This window comes from Hibiscus syriacus, unplaced genomic scaffold (assembly GCF_006381635.1).
Source record: "Hibiscus syriacus cultivar Baekdansim isolate YM2019G1 unplaced genomic scaffold, ASM638163v2 tig00110480_pilon, whole genome shotgun sequence".
NCBI lineage: Eukaryota > Viridiplantae > Streptophyta > Magnoliopsida > Malvales > Malvaceae > Hibiscus > Hibiscus syriacus.
The window spans coordinates 327399-342766 of NW_024062756.1; the positions used below are offsets into that span (position 1 = coordinate 327399).

The 15368-nt window shown below is 33.0% G+C and overlaps 3 protein-coding genes across 5 annotated transcripts; 2 read left to right on the plus strand and 1 right to left on the minus strand.

The window, feature by feature from the left end:
- Positions 1–239: 239 nt before the first annotated feature.
- Positions 240–2356, minus strand: LOC120128405 (40S ribosomal protein S3a-like). 3 transcript variants are annotated; one of them, XM_039146081.1, is made up of 8 exons: positions 2290–2356; positions 2162–2209; positions 1934–2039; positions 1148–1288; positions 891–1076; positions 569–769; positions 352–477; positions 240–315 (listed from the first exon to the last, which is right to left on the minus strand). In XM_039146081.1, exons 1-7 carry the CDS (start codon positions 2298–2300, stop codon positions 382–384), a joined length of 789 nt encoding a protein of 262 aa, XP_039002012.1. In that variant the 5' UTR covers positions 2301–2356; the 3' UTR covers positions 240–315; positions 352–381. The 3 variants fall into 3 exon arrangements, with proteins under 3 accessions (XP_039002012.1, XP_039002011.1, XP_039002010.1); XM_039146080.1 differs by having other exon boundaries at positions 240–311; positions 348–477; XM_039146079.1 differs by having other exon boundaries at positions 240–477.
- Positions 2357–3849: 1493 nt separating this feature from the next.
- Positions 3850–4981, plus strand: LOC120128401. The gene is made up of 6 exons (XM_039146078.1): positions 3850–3949; positions 4025–4189; positions 4272–4352; positions 4439–4564; positions 4656–4757; positions 4849–4981. The coding sequence occupies exons 1-6, from the start codon at positions 3850–3852 to the stop codon at positions 4917–4919; spliced, it is 645 nt and encodes a 214-aa protein (XP_039002009.1). The 3' UTR covers positions 4920–4981.
- Positions 4982–12776: 7795 nt separating this feature from the next.
- Positions 12777–15325, plus strand: LOC120128465 (VAN3-binding protein-like). The gene is made up of 7 exons (XM_039146156.1): positions 12777–13112; positions 13286–13384; positions 13805–14237; positions 14308–14532; positions 14605–14654; positions 14779–14836; positions 14984–15325. The coding sequence occupies exons 1-7, from the start codon at positions 12777–12779 to the stop codon at positions 15196–15198; spliced, it is 1416 nt and encodes a 471-aa protein (XP_039002087.1). The 3' UTR covers positions 15199–15325.
- The last annotated feature ends 43 nt before the right edge of the window (positions 15326–15368 follow it).

Consider the following 15368-nt stretch of genomic DNA (forward strand, 5'->3'; position numbering starts at 1 on the left):
ATAACATTTGTTCGTTAATTTGTATTTTTAGATTTCTATATTTGATTTATCTCCAATCTTCAATATTCGTTTAAAATTGTTCATAAAAGAGCAGTCTTTTAAAATTAACAATTATATTTCGAATATAATTGATGATAATAAACTATAAAAATAACATAAATAAACTATAAAAATAAAGTAGTGTCTTTGTGACACTAACTAATTACGTGATATTTATAATTATTTATTTTATTAGATTAACAAAATAACATTGAAATATCAAATAAAAAGAGGGTAACCAAAAGCAAACTCAACTCATGTTTTAAACAACAAAAAGGAAAACGATGAACATAACTTTAAAAAACGACCAAAAAGAAAAGGATGAATTCATGAAACCTTGATTCAAGCACCGACGACCTCTGGGGTAGGCTCGGCCATGGTGTCATCGGCCGGCCTCTCTAGTTTCACACCGACATCTTCCGAGTAATCACCGTGAACCTGAATGAAAATAAAACATGCCCATGGGAATATTTTCATGGAAAAGCTTTGATATTTATCATAGAAAATATACAAAATCAGATGAACATACCTCCATCAGCTTCCCCAGATCAAACTTGGGAGCCTTCAAGATTTTGACTTTTCGAATGAACACATTCTGCAAAGGATAGATGCTCGATGTTGCCTTTTCGATTTCTTTTCCAATCATCTCAGGGATGAACTTCTGCACTAATCCCTTCAAATCGCACGATGTTGCCTGAGCAGTCATTATCTCTCTCATCTTTCGGCGAATCTGAAAAACAAAAGCAACATCATCAAGGGATTTGGCCGACTCTGGAATCTTTGAAGTTCCACCATCTCTAAGGCATATGTAAAAAGAGCAATCATTGGACATAGTTTCATGGTATTATTACCTGTCTAATCTGGCTGGATTGTGCATAGCATGTCCTTTTAACTTGGTTAGGACGTCTCTTGGTGAATCCGATGCAAAACATTCTCAAAGTATAATTATCGGTTGTCTTCACATCCACGTGAGCTTCAATCAGCGTTTGCCATTTCCGCACCAAGGACCTCAGTTTGTCGGTTGTAAAATTCATTCCCTGCATATTTGTTAATTCATTACAAGAAGTAACAAAGAAGTGATGATGTGAATCAAGAGATTCACGTTTACCCAGAAGTTGGTCAAAACATTCTTTCCTTGAACATCCTCAGCTCTCAACCGGATCTTTCTGTATGCGTGATCCTCATCACCGCCTTGAAGATCAGCAAGTGAAATCTCGAACACACGATGCTTGAGTCCTTCTGAAGCAATCTGTCAACAAAATAGCAAGCTTCAAACCATATAAAATTGTAGAAATCTAATTGTAAAACTGTACGGTTAAGCAAATGTACTAAACATGTCTAAGTTCATCACGCTGTATATACAAGCAAAGATAAATATCATGAGGATTTTCCCACATCCATATGGCATATCATAAGTAGAAACAATGAAATTATTTACACAAAATGACTGAAGCCGACTGAGGATGCAAGACCAAAAAAGAATAAGGAAACAATAAGTTCAAGCTTTTCAACAAATGAATTCATTCGAAGATAATCGATTCCAGAATTCCTAGTAGCAGCAATTGTAGCATCCTCCCCGACTATTAAAATATGATACCAGACACAAGAATTTCCCACTCAATTAAGAATATATCATCAAGACTAAACAAAAAACCTCAATATAACCAAGGCTAGCTCAAAAAAAGAAATGCACCACTTTTACACAAAGCAAAACAAACAACATTGATCTCCGTTACCGTCATTCCTATAAAGGTAAAACGAAGAGTATAAGCACTTAGCTAGATGTTCAATGTAATCTGAATGAAACCCTGATTCTACAGGAATAAAACATACAAAAAAAACCATTTTTCACAATGATAAAGAAATGAAATGTTTGAACAAAAAAAGAACAAACCTTGGTACCCTGGGTACGGGTAACAAGTGTCTTCCCAACATTTCTGGAAGTGAAAACTGATGGAGCCTTGATATCATACCAATCTTTCTTTGCAAATGGATCAGCTCTAAAGTAAAAAAAGAAAAAAAAAAACCAACAAAAAATCAACGTTAGAACTAACAGATCATTTTCTAAAATATACCCCAAGCATGTTCAAAGCTAAAAAAATAAAATGAAATAAACACTCACGCCTTCTTCTTTCCTCCCTTCTTTCCTTTGGAGATTCTCTTGTTCTTCCTGTATTACAACACAAATGAGATTTAAGAAAATAAGCAAAACCCCTTTGAATAAAGACTGAGAGATAAAGAAATGAACACCCGACGGCCATGGTTGAAGCTCTGATGGGTTAGCTACAACAGAGAGCAGACTGCTGGTAAACCTGTGAAAGATCTCTAAACCCTAATCTTCATTTTCTAGTTTATATACAACACTTTGATGGATTGGTTTTGTGAATGCAGAAGTTGGGTTTGAAACAAAATTTAGACCCATGTAACTTGGGGTTTACAATTATATTGTGCAAAACTGGGCCTAGTTCAAAATTTTGAGCTTCTACCTTAGTCCTTACCCTAACTCCTAAACTTTATTGGATTTACAATTTTGGGCCTAGATTATATTAATAAATGTTTATCAAATAAATAAGTTTTTGATTTTTTTTAAATAATTAAATTTACATTAGACTCGATAAACTTTAAGATTTTTATGCTTTGTTCACTGTCATAAAGATTATATTACTGGTAATATAAGGTACTCTCATTATCATATATTCCTTAGACAATCGTAGATTAATTTTGTAATGTGAAACTCTTGAGAAAGAATCATTCATGTTTGAGTAAATTTTTATTTTTATCATTAATGCATAGAAAGTTACTGTATGATAATTAATATTATCATTTAGACCATTTAGTATGTTGTGATCATTTAACCATTAATTTTCATAAAGATGCAAGGAAATGATAACATGGGCATATAAATGTAAGAGACTGCATAAGAAAACTTTGAAAATGTGATCCCAAATCTGTGAGATTATAGGTAAAGTCATCACCCAACATTAATTTTAGGTGGCATCTTTATGTGGAGAAATCATACACATTATGCCAAACCTAAAACCAAATGGAAAGAGTTTCCATGTGCCCCTCATCAACGCTCCCTGTGTATTCCGCTGTGTATGTAATAAAGTAGGCACCTATTTGAATACAATATCTCAGCTAAATTCAAAGCATAGTCTCTATATTCAAACAACACAATAAATCCCATCTCACAAGTTCATTTTTTGTCCTTCGTAATTGTCAATATAGTTAAATTAAGGGTCCTTGTACTTGGTGTATATGGACTTTTTGGCTTAATTCACAAATTAGCCCTCTAAATACATGTGTTTTCTCACTTTGCCCTCTAACTTAGCTTTATTTGTGTCTTTAAACGTCTTTCGACTGTTTTAATTTGATAGAGTTCATCTCGAAACCCTTTAATCACACGAAATTTTTTAACAAAATCCGAGGATGTCACGTGACATGTTTTCGTCAATCCAAATTAAACCATACAAAACCATTAATTAATGATTTTTATCAAATTGTACATACTAATAACGTTACAGGAAAAAGACTAAACCGCGTCAAACGAAAAAAAAGGATTACAGAGGGACTAAATTCAAAATTAAACCATCCAAAACCATTCTTTGAAGTTTGAAATTGAACCTCCAACGAACTACTGAAGAGTTTAGCCGAGTCCACGGTACGTAAACATCTCAACCACCAAGCTCCACCAATCAAAACCGCCGTCCATTTGCAGAAGACCACTTCAAGCTTTCTTATACTTAAAAAAAAAAAACCCCTTTGTATTTTTTCTCTTTTTCTCATAAACCATCTTTGCATGTTCTAGCCATGGCAGCTTCTCTTAAAACCCTTTCTTTGCTTTCAATATTTCTTCTTCTTAAGATTACTAAATCTGACCTTTTATCCCCACTTTTCTCTCCCTTATTTGGTTTGTTCATTTCCCATTTTCATTTCTTTTTTAGATCTTTGGGTCTTTTATTAACTTGGGGTTTTCTGGTTGCAGATGATGTATGCAAAGAAGTGGAATGTGGAAGAGGAAAATGCCAGCCTTCTTTAAATGGAACACTGCCCTTTTATATCTGTGAATGTGATCCTGGTTGGAAGCAAACCTTTTCTGATAAAGATGATCATCAGCATCTCAAGTTTCTCCCTTGCATTGTTCCCAACTGTAACTAATCTAAATGATTTTGCATTTGATTTTAGAGTTTAGGATTTAGGATTAATGGTCGATTTGATTTTTTCTTTTTCAGGTACAGTGATTAGTGCTTGTTCAGATGCTCCCTCCCCGGTGCAAGAAAGGGAAACCAAAATGAATCACTCCGTCTTTGATAGTAAGATGTGTACCGTTTACACATTGTGTTTGGTCGTTTGATGTCGTTTTTTTTCTTAATGCTCAATGCGGCACTTTGTCACACAGTCTGCAGTTGGACCGATTGCGGAGGCGGATCGTGCGACAAGGAGTCGCCGTTTATGTACAACTGTCGATGTTCGGAGGGTTACTTCAATCTTCTTAACGTCTCGGCCTTCCCGTGTTACAAAGAATGTAAGAACATACTGGTTCTGATGTAGCCGCGATTGTTGCAGGCGTTACTCGTTAGTGTTATTTGAGTTTTGAACTTCGTCTGCTTTTCCAGGTGCAATCGGATTGGATTGTGCCAACCTCGGGATCTCGATTACGAATATGTCGACTTACACACCGCCGACACCATCGATGTCTCAAAACAATGATAACCGAGGTAAACCCGAATACATGCATCTATTGTCAAAACTTCCTATGATGCATATTGTGCCTATATTGATGAATGGCAATATTATTTTTTCCATCAGCTGGCTTAAAACTGCTCGGAACTTGGCAGTGGGTGATAATGTTGGTATGGTTGCTGGCCATGGTTGCTTGATTTGTATAGATTTAACCGATGCTCGAGAATTCGAACTCTGTTCTGGTCAATTCATTCGAAGAGAATCTTATGTTTTAAGGTTCAATCTAATTTCAAATCTTTGTGAATCCGTACATTCGAGAGCTATTATTCAATTCACTTATGAACGTTAGAGTTAGATGGTATATTCCTATGTTAAATTTCATTTCATTCCAACAAGTATATTTATAAGATTATGACTTATTTGTGTAATTATTTCTTTTTTCTTTTTTTGCGGTAAAATTGTGGTTTTAGTTTTACTATCCCTAATTCAAATTGTTATCAGTTAATTCGAATAGTTAATATAATTGATTTTCCAATGACACGGACTGTGTTGAATTGAATCATGCTGACATTGGAACCGAATAGTAAAGTCTGAAACTTATATATTTGACCCAAAATTCTACTAAGCAGCACAATGTTGTCCAATTATAAAAAACAACAATAAAATGTAGTGGGCTTAGTAGTATTGTTTTCTCCTATGTACTAAAAGTGGGTATAAATAAACTAAGCTGGAATGAATATGATTGTATTCGTATTTGTTAGATTTTTTTTAAAGGTGTTACTGCTCGGTTCGTTTTCGTTTATTTATTTTTAAAAGTGTTCATGCTCGTTCGTTTAGTGTTCGCGAACATATTCGTTCAATGTTTGCGAACATGTTCGTTTATATATTCAGAAATTAAACGTAACCAACTAAATAAATCTTATATAACATCCACAACAATAAAAAAATACAATCTTTAAACTCCAATTTCACCACGTGTTTAATTTAGTCCATACATTTACCAATATTTAAAATGTATAAAAATAAAAAGTAAATGGGTTTATAAACGAACCGACAAGCTTGTTAATGAACATAAATGAGCAAGTTGATAATCGAGCTCAAAACGAGTTTGTTCATGAACATAAACAAACTGAAACGCGTCTGTTTATGTTTGTTTGTTTATTAAATGAACATAAAAATTTTGTTCAATCTCATTTATTTAGTTTAACAAACGACGTTAAACGAACGATTCACGAACAGTTCACCAAATGCTATGTTCGTTTACATCACCTATGTACCAATTATTTGGAACCATTTAATACCTAATTTTTAATTAATATAAAGAAAAATAAATATTTCTTTTACTGTCTAAAATAGACACCACCTACATTAATATAAAAATATGAAAATGATAAAAAAAGAAGAAGAAAAATTGCACTAAACTTACAATTATTGTTTGGCCATAATCATTGAAGAGTTTTTTTCTTCTGAAAAATAACCATTGAGTTCACTTTTATAATAAAATAGTTTAGTGCAGTAATTCCACTATTTGACAACACACTTTATCCTAAAACAAGTTGAATCTTCCTCATAATGTGACAATGATTTTATGATTAATGCAAAAATATTAAATTATGTCATGCAATATATCTACCAAGTTGTCTTATAAATCACAAGGCATAAATATGAAGATTTGTTTTTGGTTGGTTAAATGTAATGATCAAATTGAAAGATTATACTTTAATGAGAAAAACACATATTGAATGGTGGGGGGATGAGGATTGGGATGGCCTATCTTAGCTACCATCCATTTCTTTAAGGAATCCTCTCAAATCGGATAATGAAACAACTAATGGTGAACCTATTGAATATTTGAGGTCCTGGGTTCGAGCAATTGTCGTCTGCATGATGTATATGTGTTGCTAATGATTAAGAAATATTATAAACAGATATTACCTTATAATCACACTAGACTAATAAAAAAATAGGTTATGAGTTATACATTTATCCTCAAATAAGTTCCAAACCTCATTTGGCTCCAATATCTTCAATTAGGGATTCCATTTCTCTTTTCTCACCACTCAAAATGGCCAAAAGTAATTACTTGATTTATCGATATGATTCAGTCGAGTTTTTTTTTAAATAATTTATGATAATTTGATTTGATTTTTAATTTTTTTTACGTTGGTTTTGAGTTTTTAGATTTTTATTTTGACAAAATTAGTTTTTTATTGATTTTAGATATTGTTTATTAAAGTTTAGTTTTTTCATAAATATTTTTTAAATAAATAAAAATAGGGTAAATGACACGTTTAGTATCCTAACTATCACTTTTATTTCATTTTGGTCACTCAACTATTATGTTTTTCAAAATCATACCTAATGTTACATTTTGGTCACATGCTGTTAAAAATAAACAGAACTAATGTCGTGACAATTTTCAAATTATTTCAATGATGATGTGACATTAGTTTATGATGATACGTTAGCATCGCCGTTAAATTTCAACGGTGAATGATCAAAATGAAACCAAAATGTAACGTTGGGTATGATATTTAAACAAAAATAGTTAGGTGGCCAAAACATAATAAAAACGATAGTTAGGGTACTAAAAATGTAGTTAACCCGCCTCTTTCAATCCTATCTTTATCTTCAAATACCCAAATTTCTTTCAAGTAATTTAGACATTTGTTTCGATTGTGAAATGTAGAAGTTTTCTTTTTAAAATACATGTTTTTATAATTATCGGTATTTAATTCATTGATCGATTAATATTGATCGTGTACTACAAATATCTATTATGAGAATGATCCTCATAATCCAACTTTTTTAATTTATAACGTTAGAATTTGAACCATGATATCGCTTTTAAAAGCCTAACATCTTATCTTGCTAGATCAAATAATAATTGATAAATAATAATAATAATGAATTTTTTTACTTTTCAATGATGTGTTTGTAAGAGATATACATGAAATTAATGTATTGTTTCTTATAAGGCAATATATATTTAAAGATAATTATCAACAATTTGAAATTAAATGCACACACTCCTAACATTAATTATACTCGAACTCGAGATATCAAAAAATAACAACAATTATTTTATCATCAACGTTGTTTGGTTCGTGTGTAAATGTAAGATAAAATTTCATAAACAAAATTCAAATTATGAGATAAGATGTGTGAGAATGTGATGTTTGTTGTCCACTCACCAGCATTCATATGCAATCCCCTTGACCTTGATGTTGTGTTGGGCCATAAAAATTAAGAATTGGACCACCCTTTGTTGGCTGAAAATTTAGATTCTACATGTCTTCCTTCTTTTTCTTTTAAAAAATAATAATTAATTAATTTTGAACTATAAATGATTAATATAGTAAAAAATATATAAAATCTTATAAAGATTTTTTTACATTTTTATTACACTCAAATAAATACCTGGTCTTTGTTTTATATTAAAATAAATTATTATTAATTAAATTATATAGTGAAACCCTTAATTGGGCATAGTTGGTGACCAAGGAAAGAGAAATAATGGCGCCCTTAATCAAAGATTCCTTTGATACTGAAATAGAAATTAAGTTTGGGGGGGGGGGTATGTGGCATTTGGGCAAGTGGGGAGCTTATTTAGGAGAGGGCAATTGTATTGGTTTTTATTTGGGTATAGCACACTAGAGGTCACTTTAACTATATTAAAATACTTTTTGGCAACCAAACTTTCAAATATTACATAAGGGTCGTTAAACTTATTAAACTATTACAAAATGGTACTTATAACGTTATAAATAATAATAAATTTTGATAAGTTTAATGATCATTTTTCAATAGTCCATAAGTTTAATGATCATTCAGTAACATTTCAATAAATTTAATACCATTTTATAATCATCTGGAAAGTTTAATGACTATTTTGTAATATTTAAAAGTTTATCGACTAAAAAAATATTTTGACATAGTTTATTGACCTTTAATATACTTGAACCTTTTTATTTTCATAAGTCCCAAAAAGAAATAGAAGGGTTTACTTGTCATCCACAAACAAAAGTGCTGTTTTCGGTACAAAAATTATGGAATTTTGTGAAGCAATTTCAATGGACTTCCTTGAGCTTAGAAGTTTGGTGGTGGGTTTTAATCTCCATTTAATCCCCCCATCTCATCATTCCTATTTCCCCTAAATCTGTGCAAAAAGTAGTGACTTTAATGTACAGCAAGATGATTGATACCATCAGAAAATAATATGTATTTCTATATACGATTAATATATTAATTTGAATCGATATGATATCTTTTACATATCAATTAATACTAATATTTTTTTATTGGTGTAGGGTTAATTAAACTTAAATTGTGTTAACGAACATCGTTATGTATCTCTCTACTTGTTTATAAGTTTATTTCTTATACCAATAAAAAACGATCAAATATGTTGATAGACGAAAACAACACTTATTATGTGAATTAGGGTTTATGGTTAACTATATCTCAGTGTCAAGGTCTATAAAGGACCACGTAGGTGTAGCAATGGAGTCTTAAATGATGAAAATGAGATGCCATTGCCCTGCCCTCCCATTCATTCACTCGTTCTTCCACTTTCATCTACCTTTTTTTATCACTCTATTGGTCCCCGTGTATTTAAGACACAACAATTCCAAGGAAAGAAGTATTTATCTTGTACATTTAAGGTATCTTAAGTTTCTCTGATAATATATAAATCTAACACACGGCTGCAATCATAGAATTAATCATGTTTAATGAAGTGTTAGAAGAAAGGATAAAGGAGAAATAAATAAGCAAAAGCAATCATATTCGTGTGCCTAAGTGCCATTCCCATTGTTGTTTTTCTTTTTGGGTGGGGTGCTAAGGTTAATGATGAAGAAACTGGTGATGGTGGCCGTGGGAATATAGAATGTTGCCTTGAGAGAATATACTTGTCCATAAGTTGATTTTGATTAGGTGCCTAAATGAATAGTATTCGGCGAATTGTTCATAAACTAAACGACTATGAATGAAATTTTCATGTTCATTTAATAGAATATGAACAGAGTTGTGTTCGATTCATTTTTGATCAGGAACAAACTCATTTATCAGCTTGCTAATAAGCTCATTTCTCGTCTCATTTATAAGCTCAATTATTGACTCGTTTATTCGATTCTCATTTTTCTTTTATTTTTTTTACATTTTTTAAAGTAATACGGGGAAATATTAATTTATCAGAAATTGTATCAACAACGTCTTGTCAATTACAGACTGAACAAATATAGTTGAGACTATCATAAAACCTTACGATGACCGCCTAGTGATAGTTTGATAAGCAAAAGTATGAACAAATGAAGCAACGACATATATAAACTGGTCGCACCAATGATTTCGAGCACCAACCATGGAGGAAAAAAACTTGAAGAAGATCCAAAACGACAAACGGAGAAGGCGATCTCCCCTGAAAGGCAATCCCATACATGGAAACATGTTGAAATACATACCAAGAAGAAAAACTAAGAAATAAACATGTACCGAAAGTCCACAAACACTCGTAGTCTTGATACCCTTTACTAATAAAAGGAGCAAGAGAAAACTTTAATATTAAACTATGATAAAACTAAAATTGAAAACTAGTAAAAATAAAAGAAAGTAACAAAAATGGGAACAAAAGGGTACGGAGATGGTCGTGAACGGCCACCATCACTGCCCCAAAGATCCCGTCCATTTGCTTGTAACTCCTGAACTGTCTCAAAGAAAGAGCAATTTTGGTAACTGTCGTAGAGTGTTTTTTTGTACATTCTGGAGTTTAAATATTGATGAAGATAGGGATTAAATTAGACATAAAGTGAACTTTGAAATTCAAATTATTAAGCTTAAAAAACTTAATGACTAGTGGTGAAATTTCATTATTTTTCTTTTACTTGCAAATAAAAGAGTAAAAGGAGAATGTCAGTTGTTGAACGTTAAATGAACATGTTCACAAATGTTAAACAAACATGTTCATGAACGTTAAACAAATATATTCACAAATGCTAAATGAATGGACACAAAAACCTTAATCAAATTTAAAAAAATTAAATTGTATTCATAATCTACAAATCGCGGCTTTCCTCGTGGAGAAAAGTTTTAATCTCTGCAATTGTATTCTATAATAATAATAATAATAATAATAATAATAATAATAATAATAATTATTATTATTATTATTATTTATCAATTTCTATAATGACATAATGACAATGGTTACATTTATATTATACATAAATTATAAATTTAATTTATATACTTTAATTTAATTAAATTTGATATATATACTTTAATTTAGTTAAATTTAATGTATATACTTGAATACACAATGTATCCTAATATAAGAGTTTAGCTAAATACATATGATTATAGATTTGTCCTTACAACTTAATTATAAAACCTTTTGCACATTTTTCTCCAAAGAACATGATGTTAGTTGACACAAACCTCAATGAACATACATTGAAATTATACTTCCTTTCCCTTTGTCTTAAGTTTTTATCGGTAAAAGGAATGTTTTCAGCACTTGTTGAAAGAAGTACAAAAGATTCCTCATTTTTCAAATAATCCCACTTCCGCCCACTTATTTGACTCTTGGGTAACACTCAAAATGTTCTTTTTGACACAAACATTGAGCTAATGTCACTATTTTTATGAAGTTTTGCTGGTGTGAATTGTTTTTTATGGTAAGCAATGAATCAAATGTTATTTTTTTTAGAGATTTTAAGTTGTATCTGTAGTCGTATGTATTGTAAATGACTAAAAAATATTATAAGTAGATACTACATTGTATTCATCCAAACTATTTTAAAAATGTTTGAATCTATAATTTAAATTATCATCCCTAATTAAAACTAAGAGTCTAATAAATTGTCAAGAATACATTGTTTCTTTGAAAGGAGCTTTAGCCAACTAAGAATGAATGCATGATTATATGTTTGGGTGTGCGAATTTATAAAATTATAGGAGAGATTGTTAAACTTATACAATTTTAGATTGACTGATTAATCCAAATCGAGTTTTACATAAATCTATTATGAGGTCGATCCTTCCAATCCAATTTATTTATTTTACAAACATTAAAATTCAAATTCTTAATGTTTCTTTCTCCTTTATCAACTTATTGATATTTATTTTGATTTAACTGCTAAAATTAACAAGAAGGCAACGGCTTGGTTATTCAGTCAGGGATCTCTCTCTCTCTGTACTTGTCTGTCATGCAGTTAGGAAATGGACAGGATCAGCTGATCACCTGTTCCACGTCTCAAATTGTTTCTATTATGTGGCAGACATCAGTTGGTTACTGGAAGTAAAGGTTGCACCCACTGGAACTTGAGTGGGGCCTTGGTCAGTCTTGATTTGGTTGAAATTTTTAAGGAACGTGAGACTTCCCTTGTTCTTAAATTATATTTATGGGTTGAATAATTTAATATGTGAAATTTCCATTAGGAATAAAAAATTGATATGAAATTTAATTTATGGGTTGAGTATTTAATATGTTATTAAAATTAAAATTTAATATAATAAATTATTAAAAAAACTGTTTAATGAAAAAAATTATTTAATTCATAACTTGAATCATTTTGTTTAAAAAGATCGTGAAGCAATTAAATCATGGAATTTTGTGAAGCAATTTCAATGGACTTTCTGTAGCAATTAAATCATTTTATTTTGAAAAAAAATATTTTGGTCGTGATGATTTTTTTAATTAAATACGTAGTTTACTCATATATTAAAATAGGAAAACTTAAAAAATTCACAAAAATATATTTTAATAATGCAAAAAATGGCAATCATAACCCCCAAGAATTAGTATTACTCATTCCTCTTGAATGATTATTCGCTGATTTCACCACACTGTACCTCATCATCCAGCACGTGACACCCAATCCAAATTATGGCCATATTGATAGTTTTACCCTTTACCCCTCCCTAAAATTACAACTTTGACATCCCCCATTAAAGAAATAAAAAAGTACGACCATTTCATTCCCCTGTTAACACTGTCACTCTCTATATAAAACACAGCTCACTCATTTCTCTCACCACAAGGAAAGCCAAAACAAATGGAGAAGCCAGTAGTTGAACAATGGACACCGGAGCTGCTCCCGGTGCCGGCACCTTTCAGGCCACCGGAGACGCCGCTCGAACCAATGGAGTTCTTGTCACGTTCATGGAGTATTTCGGCTTTAGAAGTTTCAAGGGCTTTAGCTCCTCCTTCTCACCCCTCATCTTCCCATCAAATGTTCTTAAAAGGCTCTTCCAGTGGTAACGTCGTCATACAAGAAGACATCGCCGGCGAGTTGCAGCTTGAAAAAAGCGGCATCGTTTCCGGCAACCCTTTCTCTTTCGCTTCCTCTGAAACTTCCCAAATGGTCCTCGACAGAATCATGTCACAATCGGTAAGAAATTTTCTTTTTAAGGTTTTCATCTTCTTTTGTTGTTTTCCTTTCAAAACAAAACATGGGTTTGTTGTTTTGTTCATTTATAGGGACATTTATGGACTTTGTTCCATGTTTTACCTTTTAAAAATCTTTTCTTTTTGCTTCTGTTGTTGTCTGTTTTGTCTTAACAGCAAGAAGTATCTCCAAGAACATCAGGGAGGTTATCTCATAGCAGTGGACCATTAACAGATAGCCCACCAGTTTCACCTTCGGACATTGATGATGTTAAGGTTTGTTAATGGTTTTACTTTAAAGGAATCAAAATTTTGTTGATAAGTGTCTGGTTTTTTCTCGCCAGTTTCTAGGCAAAAGAACAGAGCATGGGTTTAGCTTCTGAGACACTGAATCAGAAACATAAATCTCAGGCTTTCTCTGTAACCAAAGCTGCTTCCTTTATCAATGGAGATTAATACTTTAATGGTTTTTTGGATTACCAATGTTGCCCTTCGTTTGTTTTTAGTTTCTGTCCGAAAATCTTCAATGTTCTTCTGGTTACGAGTCAGGGCGCGCTGGTCCCCAAAACGATTCGTTACAGCTCAATAAAGCTGAAAGCTTTCTTTAATGGCGGTGGTTAATAATAAATAATAGATAATGATTGTTATAATATTAAGATTCATGGATAAGATTCGGTTTTCCTTTACCTTTTGCAGCAATTTTTCCGCGCCAATAATTCCCTCAGCATGCAGTACCGTACAGGCACAGCGGCTACTCCCGCTACGACGGCCGTGACTGGCAGTGGGAAGACGGTGGGGCGATGGCTGAAGGATAGGAGGGAGAAGAAAAAGGAAGAGACGCGTGCTCATAACGCTCAGCTACACGCTGCCATTTCCGTTGCGGGAGTTGCCGCGGCAGTGGCAGCTATTGCGGCTGCTACCGCGGCCTCCTCATGTGCCGGAAAAAACGAGCAGATGGCGAAGACGGATATGGCTGTGGCATCTGCTGCTACCCTCGTTGCCGCACAATGCGTGGAGGCTGCAGAAGCTATGGGAGCTGAACGCGACCATTTGGCCTACGCCATCAGCTCTGCCGTCAACGTCCGGTCTGCCGGCGATATCATGACCTTAACCGCTGGTGCAGCAACAGGTACATCATTTTCGAAAAGTTTTAATTTAATTTTGAACCCCTAATATAAAATCCGTAACTATCGGCGCAGCGTTACGAGGGGCAGCCACTCTGAAGGCAAGGGCGTTGAAGGAAGTATGGAACATAGCAGCTGTAATCCCTGTGGATAATAATAAAAATGGCTGCAACGGCAGCAATCATGGTAGCTCTAATGGCAGCTTTAGTGGTGAGCTTCCACCGGAAGAGAATTTCTTGGGAATTTGCAGCAGGGAATTGCTTGCTCGAGGTTGCGAACTTCTCAAGCGCACCCGAAAAGGTAACTCAAAACATATTTGATATTCCAAATATATCTGAACTCAAGTTGATAACATTGTTGCTAATGACACAGGTGATCTTCACTGGAAAATTGTCTCCGTTTACATAAACAGAATGAATCAGGTGTTTTTCTCGGAATATTATCGTCGATTATAATGAATTTATTCTTCTCTTCCCGTAAAATTTTCACGCAAATCTGTGTGATCGTTTTCTTTTCGTTAACTCTTTTGAAACTTCTTTTGTTAAGGTTATGCTAAAGATGAAGAGCAGGCATATTGCTGGGACCATAACAAAAAAGAAAAAGAGTAGGTGATTGATTGCCTTTGTTTTTCTCTAATAATATGAATTCTTTGTTCCAATTTTGGGGATTTGAGAAAAGCAAAAGAGTGTCACTAAAGTAAAAGGATCAAAAGGGATTGTCTTTCACATTACAATAATCTTTTTTTGGGCAGATGTGGTGTTGGAGGTGATTAAAGATATGCCGGCGTGGCCCGGACGGCACTTGCTAGAGGGCGGGGAGAATCGGAGATACTTTGGGATGAAGACGGTGATGCGCGGCGTGGTTGAGTTCGAGTGCAAGAGCCAGAGAGAGTATGATATATGGACCCTAGGTGTGTCAAGGCTGCTCTCCGTTGCTGCTGAGAAAAACACTAGGAATAGGGTGTGAAAAAAAAGTTTGGGGTTTGAGAAAACTTGACAACAAAAGAGGGTATACATATTTGGTCGGGTTTAGGCAGTTTAGGGTCTCAAATTAGATATTTGGGTGTTTAAATATTGTAAAAGAAGTTGGAAATCAAAGAAAAAAGAATGGATTAGTGAGCATTTTCTTCTTTTCAT